The 16,172-nt window shown below is 42.0% G+C and overlaps 1 protein-coding gene across 1 annotated transcript; it reads right to left on the reverse strand.

The window, feature by feature from the left end:
* Nucleotides 1-540: 540 nt before the first annotated feature.
* LOC135981668 (uncharacterized) lies at nt 541-2,709 on the reverse strand. The gene is made up of 2 exons (XM_065585166.1): nt 1,781-2,709; nt 541-1,185 (listed from the first exon to the last, which is right to left on the reverse strand). The coding sequence occupies exons 1-2, from the start codon at nt 2,322-2,324 to the stop codon at nt 683-685; spliced, it is 1,047 nt and encodes a 348-aa protein (XP_065441238.1). The 5' UTR covers nt 2,325-2,709; the 3' UTR covers nt 541-682.
* Between the last annotated feature and the right edge of the window lie 13,463 nt (nt 2,710-16,172).

Consider the following 16,172-nt stretch of genomic DNA (forward strand, 5'->3'; position numbering starts at 1 on the left):
TGACCATTGGGGATGTTGAAATGCCTATCGTGATCCTTGGGGACCCAGCCTACCCCTTAATGCCATGGCTCATGAAGCCGTACACAGGCAGCCTGGACAGGAGTCAGGACCTGTTCAACTACAGGCTGAGCAAGTGCCGAATGGTGGTGGAATGTGCATTTGGACGTTTAAAAGCGCGCTGGCGCAGCTTACTGACTCGCTCAGACCTCAGCGAAAAGAATATCCCCATTGTTATTGCTACTTGCTGTGCGCTCCACAATATCTGTGAGAGTAAGGGGGAGACCTTTATGGCGGGGTGGGAGGTTGAGGCAACTCGCCTGGCCGCTGATTACGCGCAGCCAGACACCAGGGCGGTTAGAGGAGCACAGCAGGGCGCGGTGCGCATCAGAGAAGCTTTGAAAACGAGTTTTGTGACTGGCCAGGCTACTGTGTGAAACTTCTGTTTGTTTCTCCTTGATGAACCCTCCAAACCCCCCCCACCGACCCGGTTCACTCTACTTCCCTGTAAACCAACCACCCCACCCCACCCTCCCCTCCCGCTTGCAGAGGCAATAAAGTCATTTTTTTTTAACATTCATGCATTCTTTATTAGTTCCTTACAGAGGTAGGGGGATAATTGCCAAGGTAGCCTGGGATGGGTGGGGGAGGAGGGATGGAAAAGGACACACTGCATTTTAAAACTTTAACTCTTATTGAAGGCCAGCCTTCTGATGCTTGGGCGATCATCTGGGGTGGAGTGACTGGGTGGACGGAGGCCCCCCCACCGTGTTCTTGGGCGTCTGGGTGAGGAGGCTATGGAACTTGGGGAGGAGGGCTGTTGGTTACACAGGGGCTGTAGCGGCGGTCTCTGCTCCTGCTGCCTTTCCTGCAACTCAACCATACGCTCGAGCATATCAGTTTGATGCTCCAGCAGACGGAGCATTGCCTCTTGCCGTCTGTCTGCAAGCTGACGCCACCTATCGTCTTCAGCCCGCCACTTGCTCTGTTCTTCCCGCGATTCAGCCCGCCACCTCTCCTCTCGTTCATATTGGGCTTTTCTCATCTCCGTCATTGACTGCCTCCACGCATTCTGCTGTGCTCTATCAGCCTGGGCGGACATCTGCAGCTCCGTGAACATCTCGTCCCTCGTCCTACGTTTTCTCTTTCTAATGTTCACGAGCCTCTGCGAAGGAGAAACATTTGCAGCTGGCGGAGGAGAAGGGAGAGGTGGTTAAAAAAGACACATTTTAGAGAACAATGGGTACACTCTTTCATTACAAGGTCGCATATTTCGGCTTGCAGGCAGCCATCGTAGGCCACAGTGTTTTGGCTTTTTTAACCTTCTTAACATGCGGGAAAGGTTGCAAACAGCAGCGCATTTCCCATATCAAGGATGAATTGGGTTGTCCATTTAAAATGGGGTTTCAATGTAAAAGGAGTGGCTGCGGTTTCCCGGTTAACATGCGGCACAAACACAAGTAAACCCCCCCGCCCCACACACACACACGATTCTCTGGGATGATCACTTCACCCCTCCCCCCACCGCGTGGTTAACAGCGGGGAACATTTCTGGTCAGAAGAGCAGGAACGGGCGCCTCTGAATGTCCCCTTAATAAAATCACCCCATTTCAACCAGGAGAGCTTTCTGGAGATGTCCCTGGAGGATTTCCGCTCCATCCCCATACACGTTAACAGACTTTTCCAGTAGATGTACTGGCCGCGATTGCCAGGGCAAAGTAATCATTAAACACGCTTGCTTTTTTTTTGTAATGTTTACAAATAGTTACAAAGTTACACTCACCAGAGGTCTCCTGTGTGCCCTGAGGGTCTTGGGTGAGTTCGGGGGTTACTGGTTCCAGGTCCAGGGTCACAAACATATCCTGGCTGTTGGGGAAACCGGTTTCTCCGCTTCCTTGCTGCTGTGAGCTACCTACAGTACCTCCATCGTCATCATCCTCCTCGTTCCCCGAACCGTCTTCCCTGTGTGTTTCTCCAGTGAGAGAGTCATAGCACACGGTTGGGGTAGTGGTGGCTGCACCCCCTAGGATCGCATGCAGCTCCGCGTAGTAGCGGCAAGTTTGCGGCTCTGCCCCGGACCTTCCGTTTGCTTCTCTGGCTTTGTGGTAAGCTTGCCGTAGCTCCTTAATTTTCACGCGGCACTGCTGTGTGTCCCTGTTATGGCCTCGGTCCTTCATGGCCTTGGAGATCTTTTCTAATACTTTTCCATTTCTTTTACTGCTACGGAGTTCAGCTATCACTGCTTCATCTCCCCATATGGCGAGCAGATCTCGTACCTCCCGTTCGGTCCATGCTGGAGCTCTTTTGCGATCCTGGGAGGACTCCATCACGGTTACCTGTGCTGATGAGCTCTGCGGGGTCACCTGTGCTCTCCACGCTGGGCAAACAGGAAATGAAATTCAAACCTTCGCGGGTCTTTTCCTGTCTACCTGGTCAGTGCATCTGAGTTGAGAGTGCTGTCCAGAGCGGTCACAATGAAGCACTGTGGGATAGCTCCCGGAGGCCAATAACGTCGAATTCCGTCCACACTACCCCAATTCCGACCCGCAAAGACCGGTTTTATCGCTAATCCCCTCGTCAGAGGTGGTGTAAAGAAACCGGTTTAAAGGACCCTTTAAGTCGAAAGAAAGGGCTTCGTTGTGTGGACGTGTCCAGGCTTAATTCGGTTTAACGCCGCTAAAGTCGACCTAAACCCGTAGTGTAGACCAGGCCTTAGATAAATGAGTTTCCTTAGCATTATAGTACAGGGAATCTTACGTAATAGTTAGAATATTACAGACATTCAGGTTTTGTTTAGAGGAGATTACATAATAGAAAAATGTCTCCAAAATAAACATGGTAAAATCATTCTGGTGTGGTTCACGGATTTCTGGATTATTCATTAAAAATATTTGCTAATCCTAGAAGTCTCTCAAATGTTATGAATGATTTTTCATCTCTAATGTCTCAATTTTCACTTGATTCTGTGTCACTGATTCTGGAGCCACACCAGCCACACTGAAGTCATGGATACTATGCTCCGGCCCCAGGGTCCATCTGTGTGCAACAAGTAGCAGAATCAGGGCTACCACAAGGCCCTTTGAGAGGGAACTGGTCTAGCCCACCTGTGCCTTATTAACAGTATCTCATGGGGCCTGATAGAGGCCAGACACCCTCTATGAAGAGCCACAGGAGAACCGGAAACAAGGAGAGGACGCTCCAGAGAGTGAGAAGCTCCTGTGTGGAAGACCCTGAGCTCAGGAAGTTGTTAAAGCTAGGAGAGACTAGGAGTGAATGTTAGAGTAAGGAAGGCCTTGAGCCACCAGGGGAGTTCCCAAGCAAGAAGGCCTGGGTGGGGGCTGCAGGGAGTTCCTTCAGAGAAGAGACTCTATATAAGTAGATCTGGGAGTGGCCTGCCAAAAGCAGGGATGAGTCAGTGAAGCTGAACAGTTTGATTTGTCTCCTGGGACAAGGAGCGAATCTACAGTACTGTTTTGAATTTTATGTGGCAAAACTAGACCCAGAAGGGGGATGCTTTATGGACTCAGGACTCGGGGAGTTTATATAAGGAGCTGTGAAGAAGGAAAACTGAGGCAGGGCTTCAATGAACAACCCCAAGGGGGGCTTGGGAGGAGGATGACCTGGTTATAGGGCCTACATTGGCAATGGAACTGTTGTTCATAACTTATTATTTTCTGATTTAAAAAAAAAAATCTGGCCGTTGAGCTAAAGGCAATAGCAGGACTAGAATCCAGATCATCAAAGGTATTTAGGCACCTAACTCTCACTGATTTCAGTCAGCAATCACTACACACCAAAAACAGTAAATAATCACAATGAACAATTTGTGAACAGCTCCTCACAGACTGCAGTTTGTTTAAATAAACTATTCAGTGAATAATGTAATAAACAGGAGTTGGTGGGGAAGGCTATCTGTGCAGAAAAAAGCTAACACAGTTGAATAATTTTATATAAATGAATAATACCAACATCTACAGTAATAATACTTGGAGTTAGATACTAGAGGGGGAAATTCTAGCAAGTCCTTCTGTAGTGAGTAGGGAAAGGCGCCTTTATATTGTCTATTGCCTGCACAGGCTGAGTAAGGGTATGTCCATACTGCAGTTAAAACTCTCAGCATGGTCGTGACTGGCTCAGGTCAGCTGACTTGGGTCAAAGGGCTCCAGCTGTGTGGCTATAAAATAGCAGTGTAGACATTTGGGCTTGGGCTGGAGCCTCGGCTGGAGGAGCGTTTCAGAGCACGACTATCTACACTGCTGTTTTATAGCCCCACAGCTTGAGCCTAACTCAGCTGACCTGGGCTCTGAGTCAGTTGCGTGGGTTTTTATTGCAGTGTAGACATACCCAAAGATCCCAGGAGAATAGCAGACACTGCGCTCAGGGAAGACACAGGGACTGCACTCCCTGCATCATTGTTGTTGAGGAGGAGCTAGGGCCATGGCACTAGTGCATAGGAGGAACAAGCTACTGGGGTGGGGTAGGGGGCCTGTTCCGTCTGCATGTTCAGAAAGGTACAATGGCTCCCTTCAGGGTGAGATGACGCCACACCATCCCTGACCTGGGCTGCTCCTGAAAGGCATGATCTAGCCCTAAGTGAGCATTCGTTGTCTGACAATGTTTCCAGTATGCTGAGTCTGCAATGTTCTTCTCCCTAGCCATTCATTTTGAGAGTCTTGAAAGCTGCACTTTGAAAAGGTATTGTTAGGAGTCAAAAGGCTAAAATGGTCCCTTTCCCCTCTTGTGGGCAGAAGGGATGAAAACATGGAAGAGATGCTGGCTGAGGAGAGCAACAGCGCTCCACCCTTGTTTCTGCCAGGTATGCCTTGTGTCCTTTCATGTGGGTGGGGCATGGGCCAAAGGGGGAGGAAATTCAAAGTCAATTCCGCCTTATGGTGGGAGCACCGTTTAGCAAGGTATTTGGAGCCATGATGTTGGGAAGAGGAAGAGATGCAGGACGCTAAGTGGAGAGGTGCAGGGCCTCAGCACAGATAACTATAGCATCTGCTAAATCCCTCAAGATTTTTGGGGCCTCAATGCTGTGCCTCACAAGCTGGGAGCAGAGAGAGGAAAATAGTTTCTGGCAAGAGGAACAGTCACAAGTGCAATCACAATGAGTCAGATACCTGTATGTAAAAATATTGGGCACACGTTGCATTTGTAGCTTACAAAAATTTTTCACAGGGTCAAAAATTTGCAGGTATTCTGTTACAACATTGCTAAGTGGTTCTATCCCTATTCAGGAAAACACATAATCAGGAGCTAAACTTTAAGCACCTCCTTCAGTCAAGGGGGCATAATCATGTGCTAAAAATTAAGCATGAACGTAAGCACTTCGATGAATAGTGATGGCCTGCTGAATCGGAGAGATGGTCCCTGTCTGAAGAATTTAGAATCTAAATTTTCATGAAAGAAAAAGGGAGGGAGGGGAAACAGTCACAAAAATGACTTCCACAGGTTGTGCAGCAGGTTAGCGTCAGAGCTAGGAAGTATCAGAGGGTAGCTGTGTTAGTCTGTATCTACAAAAACAAGGAGTCTGGTGGCACCTTAAAGACTAACAGATTTATTTGGGCATAAGCTTTCGTGGGTAAAAATCTCACTTCTTCAGATGCATCTGAAGAAGTGAGGTTTTTACCCACGAAAGCTTATGCCCAAATAAATCTGTTAGCCTTTAAGGTGCCACCAGACTCCTTGTTGTTGTTTTTTTTTTAGAGCTAGGAACTGAATCCAAGGTTTCTTGACTTTTAGCCCCATCCACTCCCCATGAAAAGCCTACAGTATGTCTTGTGTGATGAACAATCAGATAGATAATTTTATTTCACATTCTTAAAATTCACTATTTCCACAAATATTCATGCCAGCAAATTTGTTCACTAGATTGTTCATCAAAACCAAAGAGAAATGGGACACAGTTGAAGGAAATTTTATTAAGAAATATCCCTTTGGCTTTTAACCGAGCAATGTGATCTACCTGAGGTTTATAGAAACATATTTGGAAGTGCTGTTAGTCTTCTTACTTCTGTAATCTTTCTTCATGTAATAACAACCCCCCTGTGTTTTCTGAGTTCCTATATTCTCACATCATTTTCACTCCTATCTAGCTTCTCTTCTATAGCCAAAAGAGGAAAATGTATGTACTTTAATTAAAAAAGTAAAATATAATTTCTAATTGTTTTGTGGATTTTTATTGAATTTCTGCAAATACTTTAATTGAAAACACAAGATGCCTAACAGTGCTCTATAAAATCAGTACAAGTATCAATGTAATAGAATATATTGTGCTAATCTATTTCCTTTATGGGAAATTGATTAGCACCCTACTTATATCTGGATGTTTTCATAGATAGACTGTAGGCAACTTATATTGGTCATAATTAGAAAGTCAGCAGAGCCCCCAGAGTACCTGAGGTTTCCACATGCATTTTTTTTTAATTATTTATATTGCAGTAATAGACAAAACCCCCTCTTATGCTTGGTGTATAAACATATGAGGGTACGGTCTCCTGTCCCAAAGACCTTACATCTCAGGGCATATCTAGATGAAGAAATAAGTTGTATTTTAAAATGTTAGTTAACATAATATTTTATATATGACTTTATACCCAGGGCCAGATTTTCAAAGGTATTTAGGCACTTAAAGATGCAACTAGAAACCTATTGGGATTTTAAAAAGCACCAATGCAGATTAGATGCCTAAGCCCTGGGAAATCAATGGGAGGGTAGGCACAAAATCTATATTGAGGCTTTTGAAAATCCCAGTAGGCGTCTAGTTGAATCTTTAGGTGACTAAATACCTGTGATATTCTGACCCCTTGTGTTGAACTCCTTAGTAAGAAAAGTCAACAGAGGAGTAACTGGGTGTAATTCTATGGCCTGTGGTATGCAGAAGGTCAGACTCGGTGACCTAACATTAATGAATGAAGGGGGAGGAAATTCAAAGTCTTAACATTAATGAATGAATAAATTCAGGTAGCTCATGGTCATTGGTTCCAGTCTACTCTGTTACACTAGATCTATAGTACAAGGAAGGCGTGGGATTCCCAGTTTGCATAAGCATACTTGTGCTAGCTTTCATCAAAGCTAACTGGCTAGAAATAGGGCTTGTCTTCATTTCCAGGGCAAGTCTACGTAAATTAAACTACTCCAACTACGTGAATAATGTAGCTGGAGTCGACATAGCTTATGTCAACTTACCGTGGTGTCTTCACTGCGCTGCATCAATGGGAGACGCTCTCCGGTTGACTTCACTTACTCTTCTTGGGGAGCTGGAGTATTGGAGTCGACCGGGGAGCTCTCTACTGTCGATTTAGCGGGTCTTCACTAGACCCATTAAATAAACACCCACTGCAGATCCCCCCAGTAGTGAAGACAAGCCCATAGGAGTGTAGCTGTGGCAGCACGGGCAGCAACAGCATGTGTTAGTAACCCTGAGAATGTACCTGCAGGGTTCAGGCAGGTTTGAACTTTGGGCAGCTAGCACTGTGCCTCCGCTGCCTGAACTATCACAGTTACACTATTACTTTTAACATGCTAGCTCAATGGCAGCTAGTACGAGTACATCTATCCCCAGCTTGTAGAGTAGATTTAGTCCCGTTCTTACATTTCACTGTGTTCTTCTCTTGTTAGTTTCTATGTTGCTGTATTTACTATCCAGAAGACATTTGGGTAGTTAGAATCCCCTATTATGGTATTCTCTTGTGTTGAATTACTCATAAGAGCAGCCATACTGGTCCAACCAATGGTCCTTCTAGCCCAGTATCCTGTCTTCTGAGGTGGCCAATTTCAGGTGCTTCAAAGGGAATGAACAGGGCAGGTAATCACTGAGCAATCTATCCCCTGTTGCCCATTCCCAGCTTCTGGCAAATAAAGGCCAGGGGCACTTCAGAGCATGGTTTTGCATCCCTGCCCATCCTGGCTAATAGCCATTGATGGACCTTTCCTCCATGAACTTGTCTAATTCTTTTTTTAAATGCTGTTATAGACTTGGGTTTCATAACATCCTCTGCCACAGAGTTCCACAGGTTGACTGTGCATTGTGTGAACAAATACATTCTTTTGTTTGTTTTAAACTTGCTGCCTGTTAATTTCATTTGGTGACCCTCAGTTCTTGTGTTATGAGAAGGAGTAAATAACACTTATTTACTTTCTCTATACCAGTCATGATTTTATAGACCTCCATCATATCATCGTGTCTTTTCCAAGCTAAAATCTCCCAGTCTTATTAATCTCTCCTCATATGGAAGCTGTTCCATACCACTAAACATTCTATTGCCTTTTTCTGTACCTTTTCCAATTCCAATATATCTTTTCTGAGATGATGCGATCAGATTCAAAGTATTCAAAATGTGGGCATGCTATGGATTTCTATAGAGGCAATCTGATATTTTCTGTCTTCTTATCTATCCCATTCCCAATGTTCTGTTAGCCTTTTTTGACTGCTGCTGCATACTGAGTGGATGTTTTCAGAGAACTATCTGCAATGTCTCCAAGATCGTTCTTGAGTGGTAACGCCTAATTTAGACCCCATAATTTTGTATGTATATTTGGGATGATGTTTTCCAATGTGCATTACTTTGCACTTATCAGCATTGAATTTCATCTGCCATTTTGTTGCCCAGTCACCCAGTTTTGTGAGATCCCTTTGTAACTCTTTGCAGTCTGCTTTGGACTTACCTATCTTGAGTAGTTTTGTATCATATGCAAATTTTGCCATCTCACTGTTTACTGCTTTTTCCAGATCATTTATGAATACGTTGAACAGTACTGGTCCCAGTACAGACCCCTGGGGACATTATTTATCACTCTCCATTCTGAAAACTGACCATTTATTCCTACCCTTTATTTCCTATCTTTTAACCAGTTAATGATCCATGAGAAGATCTTCCCTCTTATTCCATGACAGTTTACTTTGCTTAAGAACCTTTGGTGAGGGACTGTGTCAAAAGCTTTCTGAAAATCTTAGTATGTTATATCCACTGGATCATCTTTGTTGATCCCGCCAAAGAATTCTAATAGATTGGTGAGGCATGATTTCCCTTTACAAAATCATCAGTTTTGTCCTCCTCCAGGCCTGGAGGAAAAACCAAACCAAACCAAACATGGGGTAGCTGCTTGGATGTCTTATTTTTAGCAATGTTGTCCAGGACACAAAAGGGCAAACTGCACTGAATTATTTATAATTTTTTAACTGGAAACTTTGGAGAGATGTTAACATAGATCCCACAACAGGCTAAATTCACAATTTAACAAGCATATTCATCACCAGCAATCTCATTGTTGTAATCCTAATATGCACTGGGATATATAAATCACTGGGCAAGGGGGATCAAAGATGGAAAAGATCTACTGGCTCATTTAGTCACCTACTGCCAAAGCAGGCTCTAGTCCCAAAGTAGATATTGCAGATATTTATTTGATATCCAAATAATACTGCTTCTATATTTAGCTGAAAGAGCAAATAATTCCATCACCTGCCATCACAATCTTTTTTTCATTATTGCCATTATTTATGCCTTGAAATATTCCAAATTTCCTTCAGCATTGCATTCTTGGCCATAACAATTCCCATTCTATTATATAAACCCATTTAGACACTGAAATTACCTCAGTTTAGTTCCACAGGATTTTGACAGCAGTCACCTCCATACAGATTTATAAAGTGCCTCTTTTGAATGTCTAGTGTCTCTGGACTTTTGGCTTCTCAATTAATAATCTCTTTATTACAGAGATTACAATTGGGTAAAACGCAAAGCTGCTATACTCTAAAAACAATCAATTCACACTACACCATTTTAGGTGATGCATTCTGACATATCTTCTTTTGAACAATGTGTTTCCCTCATGCAAGATCAATTAAAAAAAAATAAAGACAGCTGCAAAGCATTCTTTCTAATCTTCTACAGTGGATAGCAGAGGTTAAAAAAAGCACAAAAAAACAAACCTGGAAACAAATCAATTCCCCCCAAAAGACTTTTTTTATGAAGTACATGAACACTCTTACCAACAAGGAGGGACCAATTTAACATAGCCACCTTTTCCTTCTTGGTTGAGCTCTGAGGAGACCTGAAAGATGAACTGGAGATATCTAAACAAGACTAAAAAGGACAGTGGCTCTTTGTTCTCAGCATGCTCACAGAAGTGTCCATCAGCTGGTGTCCAGGGGTCCCCAGGGGGTGTTTATTAGGAGAATTGTCCCTGGCTAAATTTCTCACATGTTGCCAAGTAATATTTTTCAGTGAAATCATTAACAAAAGTTTAAGGAAAAAGTTGTGGATTTTTTGGCAACAATTTCTTCCTGATTACTACCAGCTCCACTACTGATAAAATGAGGAGGAGGGGGAAACGGGCGGGAGAAAGAGATATTGATGCAAGGAAATGGAAGAGAACCAAGGAAAGGGGGGGGGGGGGAAGAGAGAACACGAGATTTGGGAAATGAAAGTGAGAAAGAAAAGAAATCTAGAAGAGAGGGGAAACTGGCAGAGGGGAGGGGATTTTGGAAAGGGAGATGGAACTGGGGTAAGAGAAAGGGAAAAGGGAGGTGATAAACAGTTTGGGATTTTCCTACTTGATACACTTTCTCCCTCCCTCATCCCTATAGCCACAGCTGTGACTGACAGAGTCACTTGAACTTGATCTCTTTCATTATTAAATGGAGGGGATTGCTGGCACAGTGTTCTCTGGAAGGACCCCTGTTATGGTTCCTGGATGAGCAGTACCTTTGACCTCTCATTCAGTTTTTCTGTGGGCACCCCTTTCAAGCGATCAGCCTAGAACCTGCACTTCTTTCAGAGTGGAATCCCACAAATCACCCATTTTAAGGCTGGGTCTCCAGGTTACAACATCCGTGTTCACCAAATGGTCCAACTGGGTTTGGCCCCTGCAATAGACTTCTCTTCAGGAGCTGGGAACAGTAGGTAAATTCAAAACAAAATATTATTTATTTATCCATAGGAACATAGCAATCAGAAAGAAAAGGGTTTAACATAACAAACGACATGTTGTCTTACATAAGTTTAGCATTTCCCTCAAGACAGATCAGCCCAATTTATACCTGCTACCTCCGCTCTTCTGGGGACAGGTTACAGTCTGTTTCACTGAAAAAACTGCTTCTCAGCTTCAGGGTTTAATCTTTAACTCTTCCCCAGTACTCTGTTTTATCTATCCCACTTGGATTTCTACCACCTCCTTTGGGGTTAAGCAGGCAGCCTCCTGATCAGATCTTGGTGGGGTCAAATCTTCAAAGGAACTCTTGTCTTGTGAGAAAGTGAAATGGAGTTTCAAGCTGTATAGGTCATATGCCTAGTGATTAAATGATGTAGAGTTGAGTGGAAGGAAAAGGTGCTGCTGCTTTGGGTGATTGATGTTTTGTGGTTCTTATCTTATTGTGTTTTTCAGTGTATGTCCAGGGCTCCTGGAGCATTGGATTGGGTCCTTTTGGTGTTGAATTTCTTTTGGATTAAAATGTAAGAAAATTAATAAAATCACAGTGACCAATGCCTTGAGATATTCAGGAATGCATGTGACCTTATTTAAGAGGAAACTTGAATCCCATTGGTGTGTGTCTGAGACAGCCAGACACCAGAACCCTTTAAGTGGTTCACAAAGGAGCCATTCAAATTTCCTGGGATAGAGGGGAGAAAAGGGGGATACAGTTTGTAATCTTCTCTATAAAGCTATTATACATATATCCTTTAAAAATATTAAGATGTTAATTCAAAAATGTTACTACTCTTCAAACCCATGAAAGTAAACAAACAAATGTCAACCTTATCAGAATTTTCATTGTTTGTGTCATGACTTCAATCCAACCTAAATATAATTTTGGTCTGTGAATATGTCCTCCCTCCCCCCCCCCTCCCAAAAAAACCCATATTTGGGAAGCAGTGAAGCATGAGGTGCTGTGCTCAGCATAGTGGTATGCAGCCTCTTTCGTACTGATTCAGTACAGCTGTAGCTAGATTTTTATGATTTTCTCTCAAGTAATTAGTTTTTGTGTTAATGTTCAGCATCACTGATTGCAGACATCATGTCTCATTCTGGCTGTTCTTATTGATTTATGCTGTAAAACGTTTGGACAGAAAGCAATAAATCATGTTTTGTCTCCTTCTAAAATAAATTGATACTTTTTTTATTGTGTGCCCCCAAACCTAAGCACTGAATTAGCCCCCAATAGTACCCTGCCCCCTAAATATAATGTTCTGTCAGAACATTCACTCTGCTGGAATGAAAGGGAAAAAAACCCACCACCACCAACAAAACAATTTTCTATGAAAAAGAACACACAAAAAATACTTCATTCTTCTATGTAATTTATGGTATTCATATTGGGCCAATGGTGTTCTCATCATTTAAAATCAGTGATAACACTGACTTCAATGGTGTTTGGAATGGGATTATTGCCTGTAACCCTGGGTCACACTTTTATTACAGCCTCTTGACCACTCCTATTTTCATCATAAAACAAACAAAAAATCACACACCGCCATAATCTGATTGACCAGAGGTGGGGCTGTTCAGCAGAGCCCAGCCTTGCTGTATAAAATCAGCCATTTCTAGCCCATTCCTTTCCTTTCAGAAAGCTCTGATAACATACCCCACTTCAGGAACTTGGTCTGAATGGAGTTCTCCTCTGAAACATCCTCAAGGGTTTGTACTCTTATTATAGCCTTTAAACCAACCCTCCACCTCCCCACAACAGACTTTTCATGCTGATGTATTTAGTATCACGCTCTGACAAATTTATGAGCTTACTTTTTAGCTGTAGCAGTCTTTCTTCTTTACCAATCTGGAAATGAAACATGGCTACAATTGTGCAAGTGGCACCATGTGTCTAGAGCTGCTCTGATTTCAATGGGGTTTGCCCTTGTGGAACAGCTTTCAGGATTGGGGGTCTAAGAGTTTTAACATAGTTAAGAGAACAACCAAGCCAGGAATAAATAGAGACAAAATAAGGAGAGATGGTGCCATGCCAGGCTTCTAGAGATGTTGGAGATGCTAAAGTAGAAAAATAATTCAGAAGTCCCTTCTTACCATTGGTTGTGAGTTATGTTTTTTGGGGGGGTGCTCACTCAGAATATCTGTACCCATAAAATACTGAGATAAAACCAAGAAATAAAAGCAAACTAGGAAGAGTGGTTCCAAATAGCCTTCTTCAGGGGCTGCACCTCCAGCAGAAGAAGGCAGGTGAACAGACAAGGCAGCTTGTTTGCCCTAATCTAAAACAAATTTCACTGTGAATTGTTTCCACCTCTTTTTCCAGCATGCTCCTTTTGCTTAACAAAGGGGGCAAATGGCATCTGCACTGAATGGGGCTTGAACCCATCACATACCATTATTTACCTGTGGTGAAAATAAAGCTTAAACACTCTTACAGTTGTCTTCTCCCTTGTTAAAAGTGCTCATAACAAATGTGAAGGGCTCTTGTTAAGAGAGTCATTTACATGTGATTTGGCTACCATCTCACATACTTGCTTTAATCTTTAAGGCAGAAGTGACCTCTTCTTAATCAATTTTTAACCATCAAAACTAAGGCTGTAGCAAGCACAAGATTAATATCAAGTGTCAGTATGGTATAATAGTTAGAGCATGGGACTAGGAGCTAAGAAAACTAGCTGCTAAACATTTCTCTGGCAGTGGTTTACTGTATGGTGTTGATTAGACAGCCTAAGGCAGAGCAAAAACATTTGTATTTAGGGAATAATAATTACCTCACCAACCTCATATATAAATTGATATTTAATCAGCTAATATTTGAGAAACCATTAGAGATTCTGTGGTAGCAGGAGCTATATAATTGCTAAATAGTAGTAGCTGGTCAGAGAAAACCAGTACAATATATATGTTATTGAATAAGGAAACATGGGTACATATATGAAACAAAATTAATTAATTATAAAGACTTGATCCAAAGCTGTTGAAGTCATTGGGATTCTTTCCATTGATTTTCAATGAGCTTTACATCAGCCTTTAAGTGCCAATGGTCCATATCCCAGTTAAACCATTAACAAAAAGCAATCCCCGTCTCCCCCAACTTTACTTGTTTACCTGGTTATGTATAGTGAATCTGATATGGGGTGACTTTCTTCCCCATACTAATACTCTGAGAGCAGAAAACCTGTTGAAAAAATTACTTAAGATAAGCAAAGGCATATTTTACACTCTACATGGTAATTTGCACCCTGATCTTGTAAACAGGTATGCTGATGTGGATTCTCTATGCCATGTGGCTCACTCTGCAGAGTCAGAAACAAAGATGATGATAGACATCCAGCTTTGTCTTCTTTCCCAACTCAAATCAGTTTGATATCGTCTGATTAGTTCCAATACAACCTATTGGTTTTGTATAGCGTAGTTTAATTTCCTTATTTTATGGCCAAGCTTGATCATTTTTAAGTTGGGAGAATACAAAATTCTATGAAACAAAGTCAAAGGCCTTTCTGTCTCTAGACTAGCTACTATATGACCATGGGTTGTATCATATTGAAAATGTTTGTAACAACATCAAATGTTTTTAGCTTGAAGTATTATTCTGTCATGAAAAAAGGGGGGTTTATATGAAAAGTGCTAGGTATTGGTGGTTTTAGTCTCTTATTTTGGCCAATATTTTGGTGTCCCCTTTAGGCAATGAAAGATAGAAAGAGGGTGATCAATACCAAAGGTTCTTGGCTGTGTTTTATATATGGGCTATAATCAGTGCATCTCTTACTGTTTTGAGGTAGTGTGCAATCTTCTAGTGTTTACTGTACATGGCTTATTAAGGTATGATATAATTTCATCAGTGTACTCCTTTATAGAATTCTACTGGCTGTCCATAGAAACTTGGTGTTTCCTGGAATAATGCTCACATTGTTTTAAAAAATCCAATGTTGTTGTTGTAGATGCAGAACTTATTTTTTCTTTTTATTGACAATCAGGAGTAAAACATGAGTCATGGCTATGACTCAACATTGTTTGCAATTTCTGTAGTGCTTACAAACCCATCTCTTCTTCTTTTCTTTTATATTAAGATACAGATTTATTACTTTTGTCAGTACAGTTCAATGAAAATGAAATCAGTGGAAATACTGCCTGGTTATGTCCAGCCTCAGACACTACAGTACTTGTACATTTGTGAAGAGTTAGTTGTTTCTTCCTTATTTATTAACTTAATGATAAATGACTTTGCTGTCAGCACAGTGCAATGATAGTGAAATGCTGACTAGCATCTGCTCTACTATATGTAGCCTCACACACTTTAAAAATGATAATGTTTCCTTTGGCTAACTTTTGGAAGATTACAGACTTTGAGGAATCACATCAATGAAAATTCTTGCCAGCAAGTTCCCAGAGAGAATGCAGTCAGAGCTTTGCTAGCACTTACTTTGCCATGTAATTTGCAGTAATGTTAATAGCTTACAGATGCAGCCAGAAAAGAGCATTAGAGCACAGATGATTAAGGCGAAGGAAGAAATAAATAATCCTTTTAATTATTGTCTTTTGGAGGAGACCTTTAAAACTCAAGGTCTTTGCATGGATTTTAAGTTTCCCATTGTACTTTTCATAAGACAGCAGCAGCTTCTATGTCTGGCCCTTCTTCCTACACAAGACTATAAATAGTAAAAAGGAAACTGGTAAAGGGGATCCCTTCTGAGAGCAGGCTGGAGTTGTGTTCTAGAGCAGAGGACATCATGGATCCTCTTTTAAACATTTTCATCTAGCAAAATGATCTATTTTGTAGCCACTTGGCTGTAGAAATCCTAGCAAGTGTTTTGTCTCAAAGTACAGCTATAATTAGCTGTATAGGTACCCAAATAGATACTAGACACAAGACAACAAAGCCACTGAATGTCAGTTTAACGTGAATAAATCACTGTTGCACACAATTGGAAATGGTGATTCAATATGTTTTTTTTCATAGATTTATTTGCAGTACCTGCAGGAACCACACTGAATAGTTCTAACCTGCACCTTTTACATGTACAAAGAGAGTTATTTGATATACTTCATGTGTGGGGTGGCAGAGCTCTTTTATGGTGAATGAGATTGATTATCTACACAATTGTTGGATTGGTTTTCTCCCTGTCTGCGGACTCAGTGGCAGAAGGTGATGAAGTACTAGATCAGACCATAGATCCACAAAGAACAGGGAAATGAGCTGAGTAACTTATCCCCAGTTAGAAAAATATCTAGCGATAAGATGG

The sequence above is a fragment of the Chrysemys picta genome, chromosome 2 (assembly GCF_011386835.1).
Source record: "Chrysemys picta bellii isolate R12L10 chromosome 2, ASM1138683v2, whole genome shotgun sequence".
NCBI classification, from domain to species: domain Eukaryota; kingdom Metazoa; phylum Chordata; order Testudines; family Emydidae; genus Chrysemys; species Chrysemys picta.